Source organism: Pan paniscus, chromosome 12 (assembly GCF_029289425.2).
Source record: "Pan paniscus chromosome 12, NHGRI_mPanPan1-v2.0_pri, whole genome shotgun sequence".
In the NCBI taxonomy this organism is placed as follows: Eukaryota; Metazoa; Chordata; class Mammalia; order Primates; family Hominidae; genus Pan; species Pan paniscus.
This window is the reverse complement of record NC_073261.2, coordinates 26,838,034-26,858,296: the sequence shown is the minus strand read 5'-3', so window position 1 is coordinate 26,858,296 and position 20,263 is coordinate 26,838,034. Positions and strand designations below refer to the sequence as shown.

The following is a 20,263-nucleotide window of genomic DNA, read 5'->3' as shown; positions in this document are numbered from 1 at the left end:
TTCCTTAATGCCCCCATGAATATTCCTCATATGCAACCAATAAATGGCCCCACACTGTGCTCAAGGCTCTGCACTTGTTGAGGGGTGCAGACAGCAAGAAAGACGTGGTCCTGGCCTCTGGGGAGCTGCACTCCAGCAGGAGACACAGACACCAGACAGCTTGCCACGCAATTAGTGATTTCATCACCTGCTATTACAACATGGAATCCTGAGACTCAGTGAAGTTCTGAGGGTCAATGAAGGCTGAACCCTAGAAAATGAGTAGGAATCAGATAAGGTGGTGGGCAGGGAAAGCACGCTAGACAAAAGTGCTTCCAACCCTCCTGAATGGGATTAGTGTCTTATAATAAAAGAGACCCCAGAGAGTTCTCTGGCCCCTTGCCCCAAGTGAGGGCACAGTGAGAAGATGCCACCTCTGAACCAGAGAGCAGGTGCTCACCAGACACTAAATCTGCCTCAGCCTTGGCCTTCCACCCTCCAGAACTGTGGGAAATAAGTTTCTGTTGTTTCTAAGCCACCCAGTCTGTGGTATTTTGTTACTGTTATTTGCACAGACTGAGAGCCAAAAGGCCAATGGGACCAGGATAAAGACAAGGCAAGAGAGTGATGTCCGAGGTTGGAACTGTGCCGGGGTGGGCCATTTAGGCTTCGCAGGATATGTTAAGATTTTAGAACTTTCTCCAAAGAGCAATGGGAAGGATTGAAGAATTTTAAGCTGGACAGTAGAATGATGAGACGGGTGTTTTGAAAATATCCCTCTGGCTTTAGAATGGAGAATGGGTTGATCCAGGGAGACCTAGTTGGGAGAATTTAGAATACAGTGAGTGATGCCAAGGGCTTGGGCCAGGGGGTGGAGAGAAGCAGTGAGCCGGGAGAGGCCTGGGAGGTAGAGCAGGTGAGCCTTGTGGACTGGGTGGGGGTGTGAGAGGGAGAAGAAGCCACAGCTGGCAGCTGAGTCTGCCATGCAGACAGGGAGCCCAGGTAGAGGAGGCCTCTGGGGAGGAGAAGAAGCAGAGTTCGAGGTGCCCAGGAAGCAGGTGGACTTGGGTCTAGAGCTCAGATGAGTGGTCTCAGCTGGGACTATACATTTGGGAGTCACTGGCACATATGAATGGAGGTTTGAGGGTAGACTTATCCAGAGCAGGAAGAGGTGTAGACTGAGAAGACACCACTGGCTCAAAAGAGCTTCTCTCTCCCACCAATCTTCTACAGGCCGATAACTTGTAGGGGATTTAACACAAGCAGCTTGAATGATGCATATTTCCATGTGCGTCTTATACCTTCTCCCTCCCCTCAAAGGCAGATGCTCTCTTTTTTCACATTTATCCGTGACGGTGTTTAGCATGGCTCGTTACCCAGCAGATGCTCAGTGAGTATTTGTCCACGCGAATGCTTTATTGGAATAGGTGGCCTGCATGGACCTGCGTGCACGTATTTAGAGCAAGTTTCATGTCTTGCCTCTATTGCAGTGCAAGCCTATGATGGACATGATATTCGAACAATTCAAATCAACTTAAAAAATACTTCTGTGTTTTTGTTGGTTCTGCAGCTTCTGAATCAGTGCTTTCTGAAACATGGTGGCGGTTCTCACTGCCTCTGGGATGCAGCTGATTCCACAGAGGCAGGGAATACAGTGGGTAACAGTCCAGCTCGGGAGCCAGGTTGCCTGGGAGTGAATCCCAGCCCTATGAGGATTTGGCCTGTGGATCCTTAAGCAAGTCCTTCACACCCTCTGTGCCTCAGTTTCCTCATCTTTAAAAAGGTGCTAACAAGTGTACCTCTGTCTTGGGACTCTTATAAGAATCATGTGAGTTATTTCTATAACTCTTCATGTATACCATATACTGTTCCTCCCTTTATACATAGGAGGGTTAGAGTATAAATAGGGCACTATTGATTTCCATCTTTTTTTCCGGTCTCTGCCATCCCAGTCCTGTGCAGAAGAAACACCTGTTACTGACCATAGCTACCATTTATTGGTGCTGAGAGTGTGCTCAAAACTTTACACAAATTGAAACATTTCATCCCCACAGTGGACCTAGGGTACTATTATTCCCATTTTAGGGTGAAGGAGATTGAGAATCAGACAAATTAAGTTTCTCAAAGCCAGGCAGATATTAATGGGAGGGCTTAGGACTCAAATTGATGATCCTCAAATTAGAAGCCCTTTTCTCTAATGTCGTGATCCTCTTATTTAACTGTGGATCAGGAGTACTCTGGCTGTTCCTTGAAAGTGCAGATCTGAAGGCCCTTATTTTCAGAGACTGCTGGAGCCCAGAATTGGCATTTTCAACAGAATCAGGTGGCTCTCCTGGGCTCAGGCTGCTCCTGAGCAGGGTTTAGTCATGCTGAAGCCCACCAAATGGTTCCAGAATCAAGCCCAACAGGGTCAGGCTGGCCTCAGACCTGCTCCCAGGCCCTGAGCTAGCAGCCAGGCTGAGAAAGCAGGCGTCAGGGTCACCCCAGGGCCCTCTTGGCTCATCTTCAGGATCAGGTGATCCTCTGGGACTGAAACGGGGCACCCTGGCAGCTCCCCGCCTGCTGAGGGTCTTGCTGCAGTGCTGACCTCTGATTGGAGGCCACTCTGAAACCACGTCTCAGATTCCTTCTGAGTTCCCTCAGCCATTTCTGCAGACACTGCCAGGACCTGTCCTGGGCAGGCAGATCTCTTGCTACTCAGCCCTGGGTCCCTGTGCCTCAGCCTGGATGGCAGATGTCAAGAATAGACCCATGACCCCTGCCCCCTCCCCGTAGAGGCCTCCATGGACCAAAGGAAGCCTCAGGGGGTGCTCTGCCTTTTTTCTTTTTCTGCATCACGGAGGATCCAGGAGGTGCCCCCTAGTCTAATATGCGACAAATGCTATGGAGTGACGCCCTCCCTGCAGTGCATGTTCAACTGTCCTTTCCAAAATCCTGCTATTCATCTCGTTAGAGATGCACCACAAACAATTTATTTAAAAAGGGACCTGCCTGCCATTTGAATGCGTGATTCATTTAAAGGGAAGAAGGTGGCTACAGGGAGAGCAGAGGCCAAAGGGAAAGGGAGGCTGAGCCAGGATTGGAACTGTCTGTAGAGACCACGCAGCAGAGAGCAGGATATGGACATGAAGACTAACTACTGCACTGTCCATTTTTCTGTCTTGCTATTCTCAGCCCCTCAGCCTCCTAGTCTGCACGATGAAAGGCAGGAGTGGATGGCCAGGGCCCTTCCAGGCCATAAATACTTCTAAGCACACTGGAGTCTCATCTTATTTTACAGGGGAAGCTTTGCTGCTTCGAGGGTCACACTGGCCAGCAGCCCCAGCTGTCCTTAGCTCTCCCCGTGCTGCAGAGACCTCAAGGACAAACAAGCAGGATGGAAGTGGCTGCACAAACCAAGATCAGCAAGGCTGTCCTAGAAGACCAGGGAAGGGTATGGGCTTTTCAGAGGGAGGAGCCTTGGACTGGGAAGTCCCAGGAGGCTGAGTCACAAGAGAGGAAGAAAATGAAATCCTGGGGAATAAATCGGTGAGGGAACTCTAGTCCGTAGGACTAGAAAACTGAGATATAGTCTTAAGATGAGAAGAAAGAGGAAAAGAAGGGAGGGAACACCAAGGAGGAGCTTAGTGTCTTATTTTTGAAGGCCAGGTCAGGTTGGGCAGGAGCTGGAGATGATGGGTAGATGGATGGAAGGACTTACAGATGGGGAATGAGGATGTCAAGGTGGGGGAAATTGCAGCCATGCTGTGGAACCCTACTCAGCTCCCCTATTGTGGACAGCCTTGGTGTTAACTGTTAGGGGACTTTGTATATGTGGTCACGTGTTACACCTTGTTGTCTTGATTCAAATGATGGTGACAAGTAAGCAAGGAGGCAAGAAGAGCCTGTGCCTTTAAGTGTTCATGCCTATGCATGCCTGGCTTATAGTAAGTGCTCAGTAAATCTCATTTGAAGGAAAAAAGTCTTATTTTCATCACAATATTTAATACGTTGTCTTGTACTCAGTATGCTTAATTGAATTGAGTTTATCATTAGTATCTCCCTACCTTGTCTTCATACGTTCGGAGTAACAGCTTTCCCTCTCAAATTCCTTTCAATTAATTGAAATCTTTTCTCATGTTTAGACACTTTCTTACCATTTCTACACACTATAGAACTTAGGTACTCTTCTTTGTCATCTCAGGAATGTTACTTTAATTATTTGCTTATCTGATGGGGAAAGCCCAGCCTATAAGCACAAAAGGACATTGACAGAGAACATGTGCAACTGGAATGGCAATATTGAATCCTCAGCAGTTTTCCTGCTTCTTCCAAGACAAAAGAAGAGAAAATTAGACAAAGACACATAAGCACAATATTTGCAAGTCATATATCTAAAAAGGTTCATATCTAGAATATATAAAGACTCTTACAACTCAACAATAAAAAGATTACCAAATTCAAAAATGGGTAAAGGGTTTAAATAGACAGTTCCCCAAAGGAGACATACAAATGGCCAATAAGTACACAAAAGGATGCTCAGCATCATTAGTCATGAGGGAAATGCAAATCAAAAACCACATCAAGATATTACTTCACACCCACAAGGACAGGTATGATAAAAAAGACAGACAATAACAAGTGTTGGTGAGGACAAAGGGCAATCAGAACCCTCATACATTTAGGAAAACAGTTGGGCAGTTCTCCAAAAAGTTAAACACAGTTACCATAAGACCAAGCAATTCAATTCCTAGGTATATACCAAAGTGAAATGAAATCATATACCTGCACAAAAACTTGTCCATGAATGCTCATAGCAGCATCACTTATGAGAGCCAAAACATGGAAACAAATGTTCATCAACTCATGACGAATGGATAAATAAAAATGGATAAATAAAATGTGGTATATTTATGCAATGGAATATTACTCAGCCATAAAAAGGAATGAATTATAGACACATGCTACAACATGATGAACCTTGAAAACATTATGCTAAAGTGGAAGAAGTCATTCATAGAAACCCATATATTAATGTCCAGAATAGGAAAATCCATAGAGACAGAAAGAAGCTTAATGATTGCCAGGGGCTAAAAGTCCTGAAATGAAACCCTTATGTCCATCTTAACAGCCCTGAAAGCTTTTTGGTGGATGTATATTTATGGGTGTCACATCCTCATCACTTATTTGTGTCATTTCTGCTTAAGATGGAGCCATGCCTAACAGATAAATAAAACATTGATAAGCTGGATGGGGACAGGTGGTCAGAAGATGGAGGAAAAGGATAGTGCAATGGCAGAGGAACTACAATCATTAGTGAATTCATGAAATAGACAGGAACCACAGAGACAAAGCTCAACAGAGTTGAAATAAAATTAGGGAGAAAGAAGTGACTGCAGGTTACTATGAGATATGACCTCGGAAACCAGAGGAAGGTGAAAGAGAATACTTGAACACTGGCTCATCAAGCTTTCTCTTTACAAAGTTCTCTGACTCTTCCTAGACAGCTGTTTTATTTATTTTTATTTTTTGAGAACAGGGTCTACACTCTGTCACCCAGGCTGGAGGGCAGTGGCACGATCGCTGCTCACTGCAGCCTCAACCGCCTGGGCTCAATGGAGCCTCCCACCTCAGCTCCTGAGTAGCTAGGACTATAGGCGTGCACCACTACACCTGGCTAATTTTTTTATTTTTTGTAGAGATGGGGTTTCACCCCATCAACTCAACGGCCTGCCCTGAGTCGTTTTTAAAAGAGCTATCCGCCAGGTGTGGTGACACAATGTGGGAGGCCGAGGTGGGTGGATCACTTGAGGCCCAGTAGTTCTAGACAAGCTTGGCCAACATGGTGAAACCCCATCTCAACTAAAAATACAAAAATTAGCCAGGCATGGTGGCGCCTGCCTGTAGTCCCGTCCAACGGGAGGCTGAGGCAGGAGAATTGCTTGAATCTGGGAGGTGGAGGTTGCAGTGAGCTGAGATCGCACCATTGCACTCCAGTGTGGGTGACAGAGCAAGACTGTCTCAAACAACAACAACAACAAAAATGACTTAGGTTAATGTTAGCTCTAGGAATACAGGAAGGTGCAGCAAAGAAGAGGTAACATGAATCAGAACACAGAGCAATTTATTTAAACTTATATGTTCCTTTCAAAAGGAATGAACAAGATTCAGCGAAGAGAAATTGGATTCAGTTTCTACATCCGATTAGGTCTGGGCCCTGGGCTTTGAAATGCACATTCTGTCTCAGGTGGATATAGACTCCAGACAGAGATATGTCTTGGCTCTTAGCAAGCCAGCTGCTGCAAGCAGGTGCTCACTGTGTGTTCGCTTGATCCAGCTCATCTAAAAATGACTGAATGAATAGAGTGCTAAATCCAGTTCTAGGGGAACAAATCCCAGGCCTGCCTTTGGAATTAGATTGGTTTGAGGTTTTCATCTATCATTCCACATTTTCTTCCTACCAGTATAGTTAAAAAGATGGAGGCTGGGGGAGGAGTGGCCACAGGCCATTTTCATTTCCAGAATCTCTTTTTACTTTTCACACAGAAGAAACAATTAAACTTGGTGCACCCTCATTTAGTTGTTTGCACTAAGGGTTTTTCTTGAACCCACAACATAAAGGCAAACTGACCCGCCTGCTGACACCCTCCCCTCAGTTACTCTGCTTCACAGAAGCAGTTCCTCTTCCTGTCGATGTGTCTGCAGTATAAGGGGCTGCCTAGGAGATAGGGCAGGGATTACATCTACGTCCCCGCACACTATCCCAGTTGCTCTGGTGTGAGCAGTCCCTCTCTGGTGTGTGATTCCTCAGTGCTAATTTGCATCTTCAATATGCGCCCCCACAAGCAAGTTGTTCCGAGGGATCCTCGTTTCTGAGAGGCTTCCATTCTAGGTCTCATTGAGGCCCACTGGGCTTCAATCCATTCCATGGTCTGGCACCTCCCCTCAGAAACTAGATTCCTTTGCAAACTGGAATCTATTCAGTTTGCAAAACCACACCGAGGCCTGTCAATCAAAGGGCTCTGCCAAGAGCCACTGGTCATGGTGAGGCAGGGACGCCTTCATCCTGGGGGAATAAGAAGGGGTGTGACCCATGGCCATCTTTCATTAAGAGCCTTTGGAGGAAGAGGATAAAAGTACTCCTGGATCCTCCTTTCTTGATAATCAAACCAGTCTACCTAGGAAACTAGCATGTGTCCAAAACTATCAATAGGAATGTTTTCAGGAGCCCTCAGGAGTGAGGTGGCTGAGTGCCCTCTGTGGCACCCCAGGAGGCCGAGCTCTGCTTCTCTGAACTCCAGCGGTCAGACCTGCTCACGTCTAGGCATTTCCTCGGGACCACCCTACCCCAGGACGGGGTGGGGTGCAGCACATTCACCTGACACCGAGCCACCATTCTGGCTCCAAGGCTGTGTATCTCCCCTGAACTAGTGAAAGGGCTGACAGTGTTTTACTCCTGGACCTGCTCTCAGCTGCTTATTTGAACCATTGCTCTGCAAGGGCCTATGCTGCGGCTGCAGCCCTTCCTCTCCACAGTCACTGGGGCCTTGGACAAGTCGTTACTGACTGTGTTCAAGGGGGTGCATCTCAGAAAGCTGTCAAGGCAGGCCTGTCGGCAGTTTCAGCTTTCAGCTTTGCTGGGCTGTGCTGTTTCAACTGTCGCGACATGGGCATCTGCAAAGCTGCTGTCATGCTGTGGAAGCTCTGATCTTTTTGATGGAATACTTTAAACCATGCATACATTTATGTAGTCGGGAGACACCTGTCCATGCTTATGTTATTGAAGGAAAGGGAAACTGGTGTCTGCCTCTTTGCCTCTGCTTTCTTGTGCCATTCAACTTACAACAGGGAGGAAATAACAGAGAAGTCCATGGAACAGACATCTTCTCTTAATCACGTGGTTATTTTCCGAATTTAATTTTTTTCTTTCTTTTTTTTTTTTTTTAAAGACAGAGTGTCACTCTGTTGCCCAAGCCGGAGTGCAGTGGCCTGATCTCAGCTCACTGCAACATCCACCTCCCGGATTCAAGCGATTCTCATGCCTCAGCCTCCCAAGTAGCTGGGACTACCGGCCGCCACCACCAAGCATGGCTAATTTTATTGTATTTTTAGTAGAGACAGGGTTTCACCATGTTGGCCAGGTGGGTCTTGAACTCCTGACATCAAGTAATTTGCCTGCCTTGGCCTCCCAAATTGCTGGGATTACAGGCATGAGCCACCTCACCTGGCCCAGAATTTAATCTTTGAGGAAAAAGATTTGAGAAGAACCTTACCCAAAAACTGTGAGACCGAGATCTGTATTCTGGTAGGGTTGCCTCCCAGCTTCTCACAAGACTCACAGTATAACAACATGATACGAGCTTTTGCCTTTTAATTTAATAATCTCTTAAAGAGAATCCAGCTTTGTTACTATCACATGATCAAATTTCTCCTTTATTTGCCCTGGGAATAATGGACAGAGGGAAATACTGTTAATTCATGAAGAAAAACTTTGCAGAAAATTAGACAGTGTTTAATTTTAGAAAACTTCCCTCTCATCAGTAGACACCAGCTAGACTAGGGAAACTGTAAAATTAGGAAATGCTGATTTCCTCTCACATCATGAATTTCTAAATCCTAGGAAGAAAAGCTTGGAGAGCTTCTGAATATAGAGAAGTTCCATTTAAAGATTAGGCCCCCCCTTGGAGATGTATCAAAATATTATAAATTCTAAACTGAGACTTAATTCCCAAAGATGTTTTACTTGTACTAAAACAATCTGTCCACAAATATAAAACTCTAAGTGATAAATTGTTATTTTTTTCCCACTGTGGGAATCTCTAATGTGAAAATATACTCTATGAAAAGAAAATTTTTTAAACCACACAAACTGTTGTATAACAAAAATGTATTCTACTCTTAAAAAAAAAAAGAAATGTTTTTATTTCAGGAAAAGCATCTGATAAAACCTCTTTGGGTTTCATTTACATCCTGATCTTCAAAATGAAAATTGATCCAATATGATCAGGGAGAATATCACCCCACAGACGAGTCCTCCCCCGTCCCAAGGGCTTGCTGCCCTGATTCACCAAGAAGGTGAGAACCTAAAACTCATGCTATTCAAGGCTGCATGCTCTGTAAGGGAAGATATTGCAGGGAAAGAGACATTTTTGGGTGGCCTTTCTTTGTCAATCAATATTGATTGAATTTTCACAAAGTAGATTTCTTGGCTGAGCATAAATTCATTTGGTCAAGGGGCATGCGTCCATGCTTATGCCATGGAGGGAGAGGGAAATAAAAAGGAGAGGGTGTTGCTGATTGCCAGTGACTCTTTTAAACTAGACAGTTATTCTCCATTTGCCATTTTAACCTGAGCTGGGAAATAGATTCCCACCCCTAATTCATCTCATTAATTAAATGAAGGCATCACAGCACCCAGGAGTAAACAGAATAATTGGATAAAACAGACTTTAAATAAACTAACAATTATTAGGCAAGACATGTTGGTAGGCTCTGGCTTGTATGGGTATGATGCCTGACAAGTGGAAAAGCCACCTTCCTTTCATGGCTTTTTAGCCTAATCTTTTAGTATTTTAAAAATATTTAATTGTCAAATAAAGATTGAATATATTCAACATATGCAATGTGATGATTTGATGTTCATATATATTGTGTGAGCATGGCCACAATCAAATGAATTCACACATCCAACCCATGCTGTACGTTAGATCCCCAGAACGTGTTTGTCTTCTAACTGAAAGTCAGCACCCTGTAATCAACATTTCCCCATTCCCCTCTCTCGCCTGGTCCCTGGGAACCACCATTCTGTTGTCTGCTTCTATGGGTCGACTTATTTAGATTCCACATATAAGTGAGATCATGCAGGATTTGTCTTTCTGTCAGACTCTAATCTTGACTTCATTTTACAAATGACTTAAGCCATCCTGGGCCTAAATCACAGTTCTTAGTAGCCTTTACTGGAAACCCAGGAAATGCGTATAAGACCGGCTTAAATGTCCTCATTATCCTAAAGCAGCGTTAGCATCACTTGGGTGCTCCTTCCCCTAAGAGGTCCTAGGGGAGGGGCAAAGCTGTCCAGGCCAATAATACGTCCCTCTCATCCTTGCCCTTCAAGCAGTTAGAAGTCACTCTTCTACTCTAAATTTGCAGGAGTTCGCACTTTATAACAGTCTATGTAGAAATCTATATATCAAATCTATATCAGCCGTGATGGCTGCGCTCACCTATTCCTTCTTCACCATTCTTGGAGTATCCTACCTCCAGTCAACCATGGAGCCAGAGGGCCCTCAGATATCCTCCTCTCCCCTCTTCGTCATACCAGTGGGAAAAGTGACACCCTGAACCGTCCGGGTATTTCATTCTAGCCCAGCAACTTTGTTCCACAGAAATCGCCAACCTAGCTGGGCGCAGCACTTTGGGAGGCTGAGGCGGGGGGATCACGAGGTCAGGAGTTCAAGACCAGCCTGGCCAAGGTGGTGAAACCCATCTCTACTAAAAATACAAAAATTAGCTGGGCACGGTGGTGGGTGTCTGTAATCCCAGCTATTCAGGAGGCTGAGGCAGGAGAATCGCTTGAACCTGGGCAGCAGAGGTTGCAGTGAGCCGAGATTGCACCACTGCACTCTAGCCTGGGCGACAGAGTGAGACTCCATCTCAAAAAAAAAAAAAAAAGAAAAAAGAAAAAGGAGAGATTACCAACCTAGTACTTTTCCAGCTGAAAGTCACATTCTACTTATCATCCAGTCAGATTCACTTTCCAAATTATCTCCTCCAAAAAGAAGGGCAGGCCAATAATGCCCAATTATTATGCCCTGGGGTGGGAGTCAGGACAACTGCGTCCCATTAAATCTAGGAACTTTATTGTGACGTTTTAGGGAAAGTTCAGGGAACTGTGGATCAGGGCAATGAAAATATCTGGAAAAAATCCCTAACTAGGTGGGATGAACTAGCCCAGGCTGGACTTGACAGATTCATTTAAAAACTCTTTAAGGTCCCTAGAAAGCTGTAAAATATGAAGAGCTGTTCATTCCTTTCATCATTCTCAAGATATTGGCTTCTCACGGCTGTGGTTAAGGAAATTACATCTGCTGAGCATTTTCTTCATTAAATTTCCTGAGACTCCTGGAGCCATGGATACTCAATGTCCTTCACCTATTTCAACTTGGATCTAACTTTATCTTTAAGACACAGGCCTGTTAATGGATCTAAATATCATTTTTGAGTGACATGACTTGTCAACCTACATGCAGGGATTGCTAATGGAAAAGCACTTTCTTAACTCCATGCCAAAGAACATACATCAGCTTTGACTACAACAAGCTATCAGGTTGATGCTTTTAATTTGATAAAACTAGGTATAAATCAAATATTAAGTCAATCAGTAAAGAGGCAGACACCGCTATTTATTCTGAGAGGGAGGCAGGCCCCTGGCCATGAAGGGCCTCCTAGGCCATATTAAGGATTCTGTTGCTTTTCCTCAGGATCTGATTTGGATTTTAAGAGAGTATCCCAGCTGCTGGATTGGGGATGAATTCAACGTGATGAAGAGTGGATTGGGGAGACCAAGCAGGGGCAACTGTAATATTCGCTCTTTTGAATAGAGAAGAGTTGAATGTGTGAAAGCATCTATCTATCTATCTATCATCTATCTATCTATCTATCTATCTATCTATCTATCTATCTATATCTATCTATCTATCATCTATCCATCCATTCATCTATCATCTATTCATCCATCCATCCATCCATCATTCATCTATCTATTCATCCATCTATCATCAATCATCTATTATCTATGTATAATCTATTTTTCCATTTATGTATCTGCTTATTAAACACGTACACATTATAGATACAATTGTTTGGCACCAAAGGGAGCTCTGAAAGTAGCCTGTCCTCGGAATAGTCTCAGACTTGCATTCCTCCCTCCCTAAGCCTGAGCTGTTCTTGCCCCAGTTGTTGGAGGCTTCTTGCTCCCGGGCTGTATCCTTGGTGGAGATGGTGCTCACTAGCCCATGCTGGTGCAGAGTCTGCAGTAACCGGGGCTAACCTGATGAACGCAGAGGCAGGCTTGCAGCTGAAATGCCCCCTCTCCCAGGGATGCCCAGTAGGCTGTAGGAAACGGCCGCGAAGGCACCCCTTTTCCTTCCTCAGAAGTCAGTGGCCTCCCAACTTCCTCCCTGTCAGGACTTGCTTTATGGTCCAGTAAAGCCCAGTTCTGGCTTTGCCTTCCCCCTTGGGATGAAACAGGGATGACTCACGCCCTCCCCAGCTGCACAGACTAACAGAGGAATAGGAGCGCCCAGAAGACACCACGTGGGATGGTTAAAAATGCTGTTGCAGGCCGGGCGCCGTGGCTCATGCCTGTAATCCCAAGCATGGGAGGCTGAGGCAGGTGGATCACCTGAGGTCATGAGTTCAAGACCAGCCTGACCAACCTGGTGAAATCCCATCCGTACTAAAAAAAATACAAAAATTAGCTGGGCATGTTTCATGTGCCTGTAATCCCAGCTACTCGGGAGGCTGAGGCAGGAGAATCACTTGAACCAGGGAACTGGAGGTTGCAGTGAGCTGAGATTGAGCCACTGCACTCCAGCCTGATGACAGAGTGAGACTCCATCTCAAAAAAAAAAAAATGCTGTTGCAAGTTTTCCAGTGCACAGGCTGGAAGGCAGTTTTCATTGTTCTGAGTATGAGCTGCCTTCTGAAGCTGAGAGGAGCAGGTGGCCTTGACCTGTTGTTATCATCGTAAGACATGGGCGCTTTCTTGAATCTCCCCGCTCCTGTGGGAGATGCTGTGAAGCTCTGAAGCACGTGACGACGAACTCTGCCTTTGCTGGCGACCTCTTCAGGCCCGGCGTCAGGCAGGAGGGGCCCCTTGCTGGTACCTTGCCGGGCTGTCCTACGAAGCTCTACCCAGGTGTTTGGGTAGCTGCGGACACTTCTACCAGATGCCTCGCTATACTCCAGTGGCCCTAGGAACCCCTTGCTTGGCTTGTTTATTCGGGGCTCTTTTTCAATGCCAGCCACATGGCTTTGACTTGTTAAGTCCCTGTGTTCAGTATTGCCAAGATTCTGAAGGTGAAACCTAAAATGTAAAGCTCCACTTGGAATGCGAACCTCACACAGGTGAGTCACATCTGGGCTTACGCCGATTATGGGAAGTCGTAGACCCTAGGGTGACAAAAGCCCCATTGCTTGGTAAGCTTTGCATCGAAGTGTGATGCTTACTAAGGCCAAACTTGGTTTTGTAGGCATTTCTTTACATCATATTTCAATACTTCAGAAGCTTAAACAGTGTCAGGAGTATAGCAGTTCTGAGAAACAGTTTTACAAGACATAAACTAAGGGGTACCCATGAGTGCGTCTCATCCTTCCTCTCCCAGGCCAGAGTAACAGGTATGCTGAGATGCTGTTGCCCTTGGCCCCGGGGTGCTCACCTCTGGCCTTGAGCTGCCTCACCCAGTAAGCCAGAAGGCTGCACAGGTGTTTGCGCATCCTACATGTGGCCTGCCATGATGAAGGTCCGCATATGTGGCTCTAGGCTGTGCAGGCAAGTCTTCCCAAGGGACTGAAGGAAGTCACCCTGAAATCCTCTCCCCATGAGGACCTCTCCTAAGTCAGATTTCTCACTGCTCCTCGCTCCAGCTCCTGCTGCCATCTGCCTGGGGGTTGCCAGTTGACAAATCCTCCCCCAGCTGGAGGGCTGCCGCAGCTTTGTCCCAAGTATATATTCTGTTGCCTGTCCCCAGAGCGGCTGTGCTCTGGGTTCTGGGAGCCACATGCTCCAGCACGACTGCTTTCAGGATACCTGAATGAGGAAAGCCTGGGAAGCTTAGAAAGGTATCCTGGATTGGAAGGCCAAGGCAGGTGGATCACCCGAGGTCAGGAGTTTGAGACCAGCCTGGCCAACATGGCAAAACCCTGTCTCTACTAAAAATACAAAAATTAGCCAGGCATGGTGGTGGACACCTGTAATCCCATATACTTGGGAGGCTGAGGCAGGGAGAATTGCTTGAACCTGGGAGGCAGAGGTTCACGTTTGCAGTGAACCGAGATTGCACCACTGCACTCCAGTCTGGGAAACAAGAGCGAAACTCTGTCTCAAAAAAAAAAAAAAAAAAAAAAAAAAAGAATAAGAAAAGAAAAGAAAGGTATCCTGGAAATGTACTTCTAGTAACAGTAAGCTTGACTGACCAAGAACAGGGAGAATATTCCATGAGAAAGGAAATGTTTCTTTTCCTGGCTTCTTGCTGTAACCTGGTGGGGAACAGGGTCAGCTGAAGTGTCTCCATGTGGTCTGTCGTGGCTGAGGGGAAACAATGGCTTATCCAGGATGCATCTTGCATTGTATAGTTGCTTTGATTAGCCTCTGTAAGAACTAATACATTGTTTGGTTACTATGTTTTCCGTGCTGTGCATAAAGAATAATAGAATTTCACAGATGGGATGAGGCCTGTTGATTTTCTAAAGCATCACTACATTTAGGTGGAGTGACTAAGGTCCTGGAGGTTAAAGGGCTCACCCCAGGCCATCCTGGGCATTTGCTGCTCCTCTGGGAAGGACAAGGGGATCTCACATGCAGCTCCCACACCAGCTCCATGCAGATATTTCCCGGGGAGGATGCGAGTTCAGGCTTTGCATTTTGAATTCAGATAAAGGGGCCTGCATCAAAATTCTGTTAGTGCTTAAATGTCTTTAAAAGTGTTTTCTTTCAGAGAGCTTTTGAAAAAGTGAATTAAAAAATGCTGGCTCCTTATTGCACATATCTCTGGGGACAGGATAGAAATAAATTGGAAAGACAATATATAGACTCTGTGTTGCATGACTCTGTGCTGGGGAGATCAACTACTGGCTCTTCCTTTACCAACCCTCACTCCCACCCTCGCTGTTTTCCATAACAACAGGAGCTGTCTGGACTCCTGCCAGTGTTGCACAAAGCATTTTGCACCTATTTCCAATACTTGCAATAACCCTCAGAGGCAAAGATTATTATTCCCATTTTACAGATGAAGAAACTGAGGCTCCCAAAGATCAACTAACTTGCTACAAAGCACACTGCTTGGTGAGTGGTGGAATTCTAATTTATCTGATTTCAAGGGTGAACATCAATGTGCATCTCAGAGTTCTGTTAAAGTCATGTGACCCAGAAAGAAACCCACCCCCAACTCTCCGTCAAAAACTTCCCAGGACCCGTGTGAGTGAGGGCAAACCATCGTTTACCTGCAGAACTCCCCTTCTGATTCTGGCAGCATCAGCGAGGCCATGGGGTTCTTCATCAGATCAGCCACCACGGGGTCCTTGGCTGTCATGTAGAAGAAAGGAATCCCAGTGCTATTGTTGAAGGGGCCATCACTGACGGGCAGGCAGTTCCCAAATGGCAGTCCTTGGATCTAACAAACACCAAAAAAGGCTTTTTCAGTGCAGAGCAGTGGCTCGACTTGATCTGGGAGCTTAGCTTGTGCCTCTGGCTAGGAATACAACACCAGGGATGAGGGGGGATCATGGCATCACAGTGGCTCTGACAGGTAGTAAATCAAGGTGAGGTGGTCCCCAGTCTGCCCAATTCACTCCGTGGTGGCTCTAGAATTTCTCCACAGGAGATACTCAGCAGTGGCATCCTGTTTGGAAGGGGTGGTGAAAGGATTCTTCTTGAAGCTGCCTGTGCATGGCAAATATACTCACTTTGTTAAATTTCATGTTCTTTTGGGGAGGGACAATGACATTTATGGGGGGTGGCGCTAAGCCTTTTCCACAAGCTGTCTGTTACAGCCCCACTGCTTTAACTCCCAAGGTTAACTGCCTGTCCCAAGTTTTGAGCAACTTTAGGGAGGATGTTTAAGTCTTTAACGTCTTGCCTGCTCTCTGGACTTCAGGAACTTTCTATTATTGTTTCTTTTAGGGCTACATCACTTTCTCATTTATTAGCTGCATTTTTTATTGTAATCAATAATATTTCATTGTACGACTCAGCAAGTTATGAGAAATTGATTTGTTGCCCTTTTTGCATAAAGGAAGTCATAGAAACATGATATGCCAATTTTTCTTCATGATCACCCACTAGGGTGGGAGAAGGGTGGTGCCATAGTTTGGATATCCATCCCTCCAAATCTCATGTTAAATTCTGATCCCCGGTGTTGGAGGGGAGGCCAAGTGGGAAGGGTTTGGGTCATGGGGCTGGATCCCTCATGAATGGCTTGGTGCCCTCCTCGAGGTACTGAGTGAATTGTCCTTCTGTTAGTTTCCTTGAGAGTTCCCCTGAGAGAAGGTTTAAAAAAGCCTGGTGCCAACTGGGCATGGGGACTCACCCTGTAATCCTAGCACTTTGGGAGCCCAACAGTTCAGGATCAGCCTGGGCAAGATAGCGAGACCCCCATCCCTACAAAAAGTTTTTTAAAAAATTAGCTTGGCATGGTGGCACACATCTATAGTCCCAGTTACTCGAAAGACTGAGGCAGCAGGGTTGCTTGAGCCCAGGAGTTTGAGGCAGCAGTGAGTTATGATCACACCACTGCATTCCAGCCTGGGTGACAGAGCCAGACCCCATCTATAAAATAAATAAATAAAAATAAAAAGAGCCTGGCACCTTCCCCTCTCTCTTGCTTTCTTTCTTGCCATGTGATCACCGCACACACTGGCTCTACACCTTCCACCATGAGTGGAAGCGTCTGAGGCCTCCCCAGAAGCAGTTGCTGCACCATGCTTTCTGAACAGCATGCAGAACTGTGAGCCAAATACACCTCTTTTCTTTATAAATTACCCAGCCTCAGGTATTTGTTTACGGTAACACAGATGGACTAAGACAGGTGGTATATCATGTTTCTGTGACTGCAGATATAAACAAAAATATTTATTTATTTATTTTATTAGTATTATTATTTTTTTGAGACAGAGTCTCACTCTGTTTGTTGCCCAGGCTGGCATTCAGTGGCACGATTTTGGCTCACTGCAGCCTCCGTCTCCTGGGTTAAGCGATTCTTGTGCCTTAGCCTCCCAAGTTGCTGGGATTATAGGTGCATGCCACCATGCCTGGCTATTTTTGTATTTTTAGTACAGACAGGGTTTCACCATGTTGGCCAAGCTGGTCTTGAACTCCTGACCTCAAGTGATCTGCCCACCTCGGCCTCCCAAAGTGCTGGGATTACAGGTGTGAGCCACGACGCCTAGCCAACAAAAATATTTAGTGCTGAGGTTTTCCCAAATCCTTCCAGTCAAGCATCCCAATTTTCCATGATTTTATCCCTAACAAAGTGCACCTTGTTGTTACTTGCTCAGAATTCAGGGGTTGTCTTTGTCCTTGAAATGTTGCATGATAATGGTGTGTAGAATTATAAAAGGCAGGGCTTTAATTTTTCAGGAACATGAAACGTTAAGGAATCTTCCAAAATGGTGATATAACTTTGTTCATATATCCCATTTTTCAGCTTGTCATAGCTGCCCAGAGTCATGCTTTGCATACATGGCAGTACATTGTGTAAATGCTGTCTGAATTTATTGTTTAAATCAAATGTCAATAAGGATTAGAAAGAGGAACTCCTAACAAAGCTAAGAGAAGGGATATTGAAAGTCAAAATATCTCTAATACATTGGCACGAGACTATTTAATTTCTTGAAAAGATTTGTGTTTTCAACTAAGATCAGCGTCATCTTTAACCTTTATGTCTTTTTAAGATGTGTCTTAGGAGTGCAAGATACAGCTGTGAAAAATCATCTAGGTGTTGAGAATATCCAACTGGATCTGCATTTGACACTGAAGAGGTTAAGACCATTGCCAAACTCGAAATAAAGTTGCCATTTAGGTAGTTTTTAAGCAAAAAAGGACCTTAAAAACTAAACCTAATTTTATAGACGAGGAAAGCAAAGTGGAGAAGCCAGTGACTTGGCCACAGTCTTGGTGAGACCCAGAGCTGGGGCAAGAACCTGGCCAATGTCCTATGCCTTCCATAAAATATTATTTCTCTTTTTTGTAGGAAGTAAAGAGGAGTTCACATTACTGCCTTGTAGCTCTTTCATCTCTCTTAAAACCCCCAAAAGCCTTCTGGAGGCATGGAAGTTACATCTGCATTACTTATCCGTGTCATTCTAGGTGGAATCATGTCTAACAGGTGAGTAAAGCATTTGCGAACTGAACAATTAAAAGTGCAGCGAATAGCTCATTCCAGCATTTACACACTTTGCATAATAAGTCTCCTTTCCAGAAAAAATCGTGAACTCCATTTTCTTAAATGCAGATTTCCATCGAAGCCCTCGTGCTCTCTCTCTCCCCATCCCTGCTTCAGCTCCAGGTCAGAAGGTGATGGGGAGTTCGGGTCTATGGGTTTGTGCCCTGCGCTGGGAAGGGCTGTCCCCGCCTACTCTGCGATTCCAAAGGCGTCTGTGGCTGCTCTGGTCTAGGTCTCTGTCGGACGCTGGTTAGGTGTCCCTCTCTCTGCCTGGCCACCTCAAGGTGGGGATTCGGTACCCAACCCTACCTGGCAGGAAACCTGGTTATCCATGTCCCTCTCCGACCCTCCCCCGACTTCGCCAGGCTCACGGAGGCACCATCGCCTTCCATTATGTACAGTGTCGAGGGTCCCATCCAGGGCACCGGGCACGTCTGGTGGACCCGGATCTCAGTCCCGAGCGGTCGCGAGCACGTCCCTGTCCCCGTCCCCCGGCCGCCGCCTGAATGCCAGGCCCCCTCGCGCTCCCCGCCGGGCGCTTACCTTCTCGTGGGCGGACACGGTGGCCAGGCAGCCCCAGACGCTGGCATGGGCCAGGGAGCGGGCGGTGGCGGCGCGCAGTCTAGGGCCCGGGGGCGCACCGGCCGCCTGGCCCCCCTCGCGCCGGTAGGAGAACATCCCGGGTGGCGCGGGGGGCGGCCTGGCCCGGGCGGCGCCCGCCCGGGGCCGCAGGTGCGCGTCCTCCTTGTGGGCAGAGGCGGGGAAGCTTTGCTGCCAGATGCTGCCCGAATCCTCCAGCAGTGCGGGCATAGCCTCCTCAGTGGAGGCGCTGTCCAGCTCCTCGTCCACCTCGTTGGTGACGGCCCAAGACACGGAGCTCACGATCACGTAGCCCGCGGCCGGGGACAGCAGGGCACTGCAGCACAGCAGCCAGGAGAGGCGGGTCCCCGGCCGCGCCGGCCGCCGGCCGCGGCGCACGGACATCTTGCAGGCAGCACGCCCGGCCGCCGGGGCCGCCAGCAGCGCTAGTGCCGGGGAGCCCGGCAGCGCCCCCCTGCGGCGGAAGCAAGGAGCCCGAGCCCCCTTCCCGCCCCTGCAGGATCCCCGGGCGCGGTCCCCCGCGCGAGTCCCGGCGAATCCCTGCAGCCGCGCGCGAAGCTCAGAAGTCCAGGCTCGCAGAAGACCAGGTTCCACGCACACGCCGCGCATCCTGCGGAGTCCTCCTCGCGCGCCAGGTCCCAGGATGGGTTCGTTTCCTGCAGGATGGCACAGGTTCCGCAGCCAGAGGGTGGGCGTTCAAATCCCGGCTTAATACACGCGTCTGCTCAACAGCTGTGAGACCTGCCAAGCCACTTAACCTCTCTGTGCCCATTTCCTTCATTAGCTGACAAAGATAACATCTACCTCTTAAGGATGATGGATGGGACGGTTGAACGATTAATATTTGAAGAGGCTTAGAACAGTGTGTGGCATGGAGCAAACGTTCTACAGTAGTCCCTTGGTATCCGAGGGGTATTGGTTCCAGGACCCCCGTGGATACCAAAATCCAGAGATGCTGAAGTCCCTTATAAAAAAATAGTGCAGCATTTGCATATAACCCATGCACATCTTCCTTTAATATCTAAATTGCTTATAAAATGCCTAATACAATGTAAACACTATGTAAATTGTTGTTTACTGTATTGTTTAGGGAATAGAACAAGAAAAAAGGCCAATATATGTTCAGTACAGATGCAATCACCCTTTTTTATTTTTTATTTTTCTGATGAAGGGTCTTGCTCTGTCTTCCCAGGCTGGAGTGCAGTGGCACAATCACAGCTCACTGCAGCCTCAACTTCCCAGGCTCAGGTGATCCTCCTGCCTCAGCCTCCCAAAGTGCTGGGATTACAGGTGTGAACCACCGCGCCCGGCCATGGCTGTTTTCTTACTCCTGCCTCCTCATGGGAGAAGTGACTCATCTGATGGATGAGTTTCGAAAGGCAAGCTTAACATGCTTTTCTCAGCCCCTGTAAAGCTATTCTTTTCTGAATGATCTGTTCACCCTTCTCTTCTGTCTTGCCTGAGCTGTCCTGCCCCTTCAGCAGATGAGAGGTCGCCCTGCCCTGTCTGTGACTAAGGGAGTAAGTTCAGTTGCAGAACCTAAT

General features: G+C 46.8%; 1 protein-coding gene across 4 annotated transcripts in view; it reads right to left on the bottom strand.

The window, feature by feature from the left end:
- Window positions 1–19,533, bottom strand: part of CREG2 (cellular repressor of E1A stimulated genes 2) — a 48,627-nt gene extending 29,094 nt beyond the window's left edge. For 2 of the 4 annotated variants that reach the window (XR_004669482.3, XR_010109244.1), the window contains exons 1-2: window positions 18,663–19,532; window positions 15,181–15,350 (exon numbers count right to left, since the gene is read on the bottom strand). Coding sequence is in view for 1 of the 4 variants with exons in the window: in XM_003815778.6 (XP_003815826.2) it covers window positions 15,181–15,350; window positions 18,663–19,328 (836 nt within the window). In the remaining 3 variants the exon portion in view is untranslated. Of the gene's footprint in view, window positions 1–15,180; window positions 15,351–18,662 lie in introns of all 4 variants that reach the window. The other 2 variants (XR_004669481.3, XM_003815778.6) reach the window with 2 other exon arrangements.
- Between the last annotated feature and the right edge of the window lie 730 nt (window positions 19,534–20,263).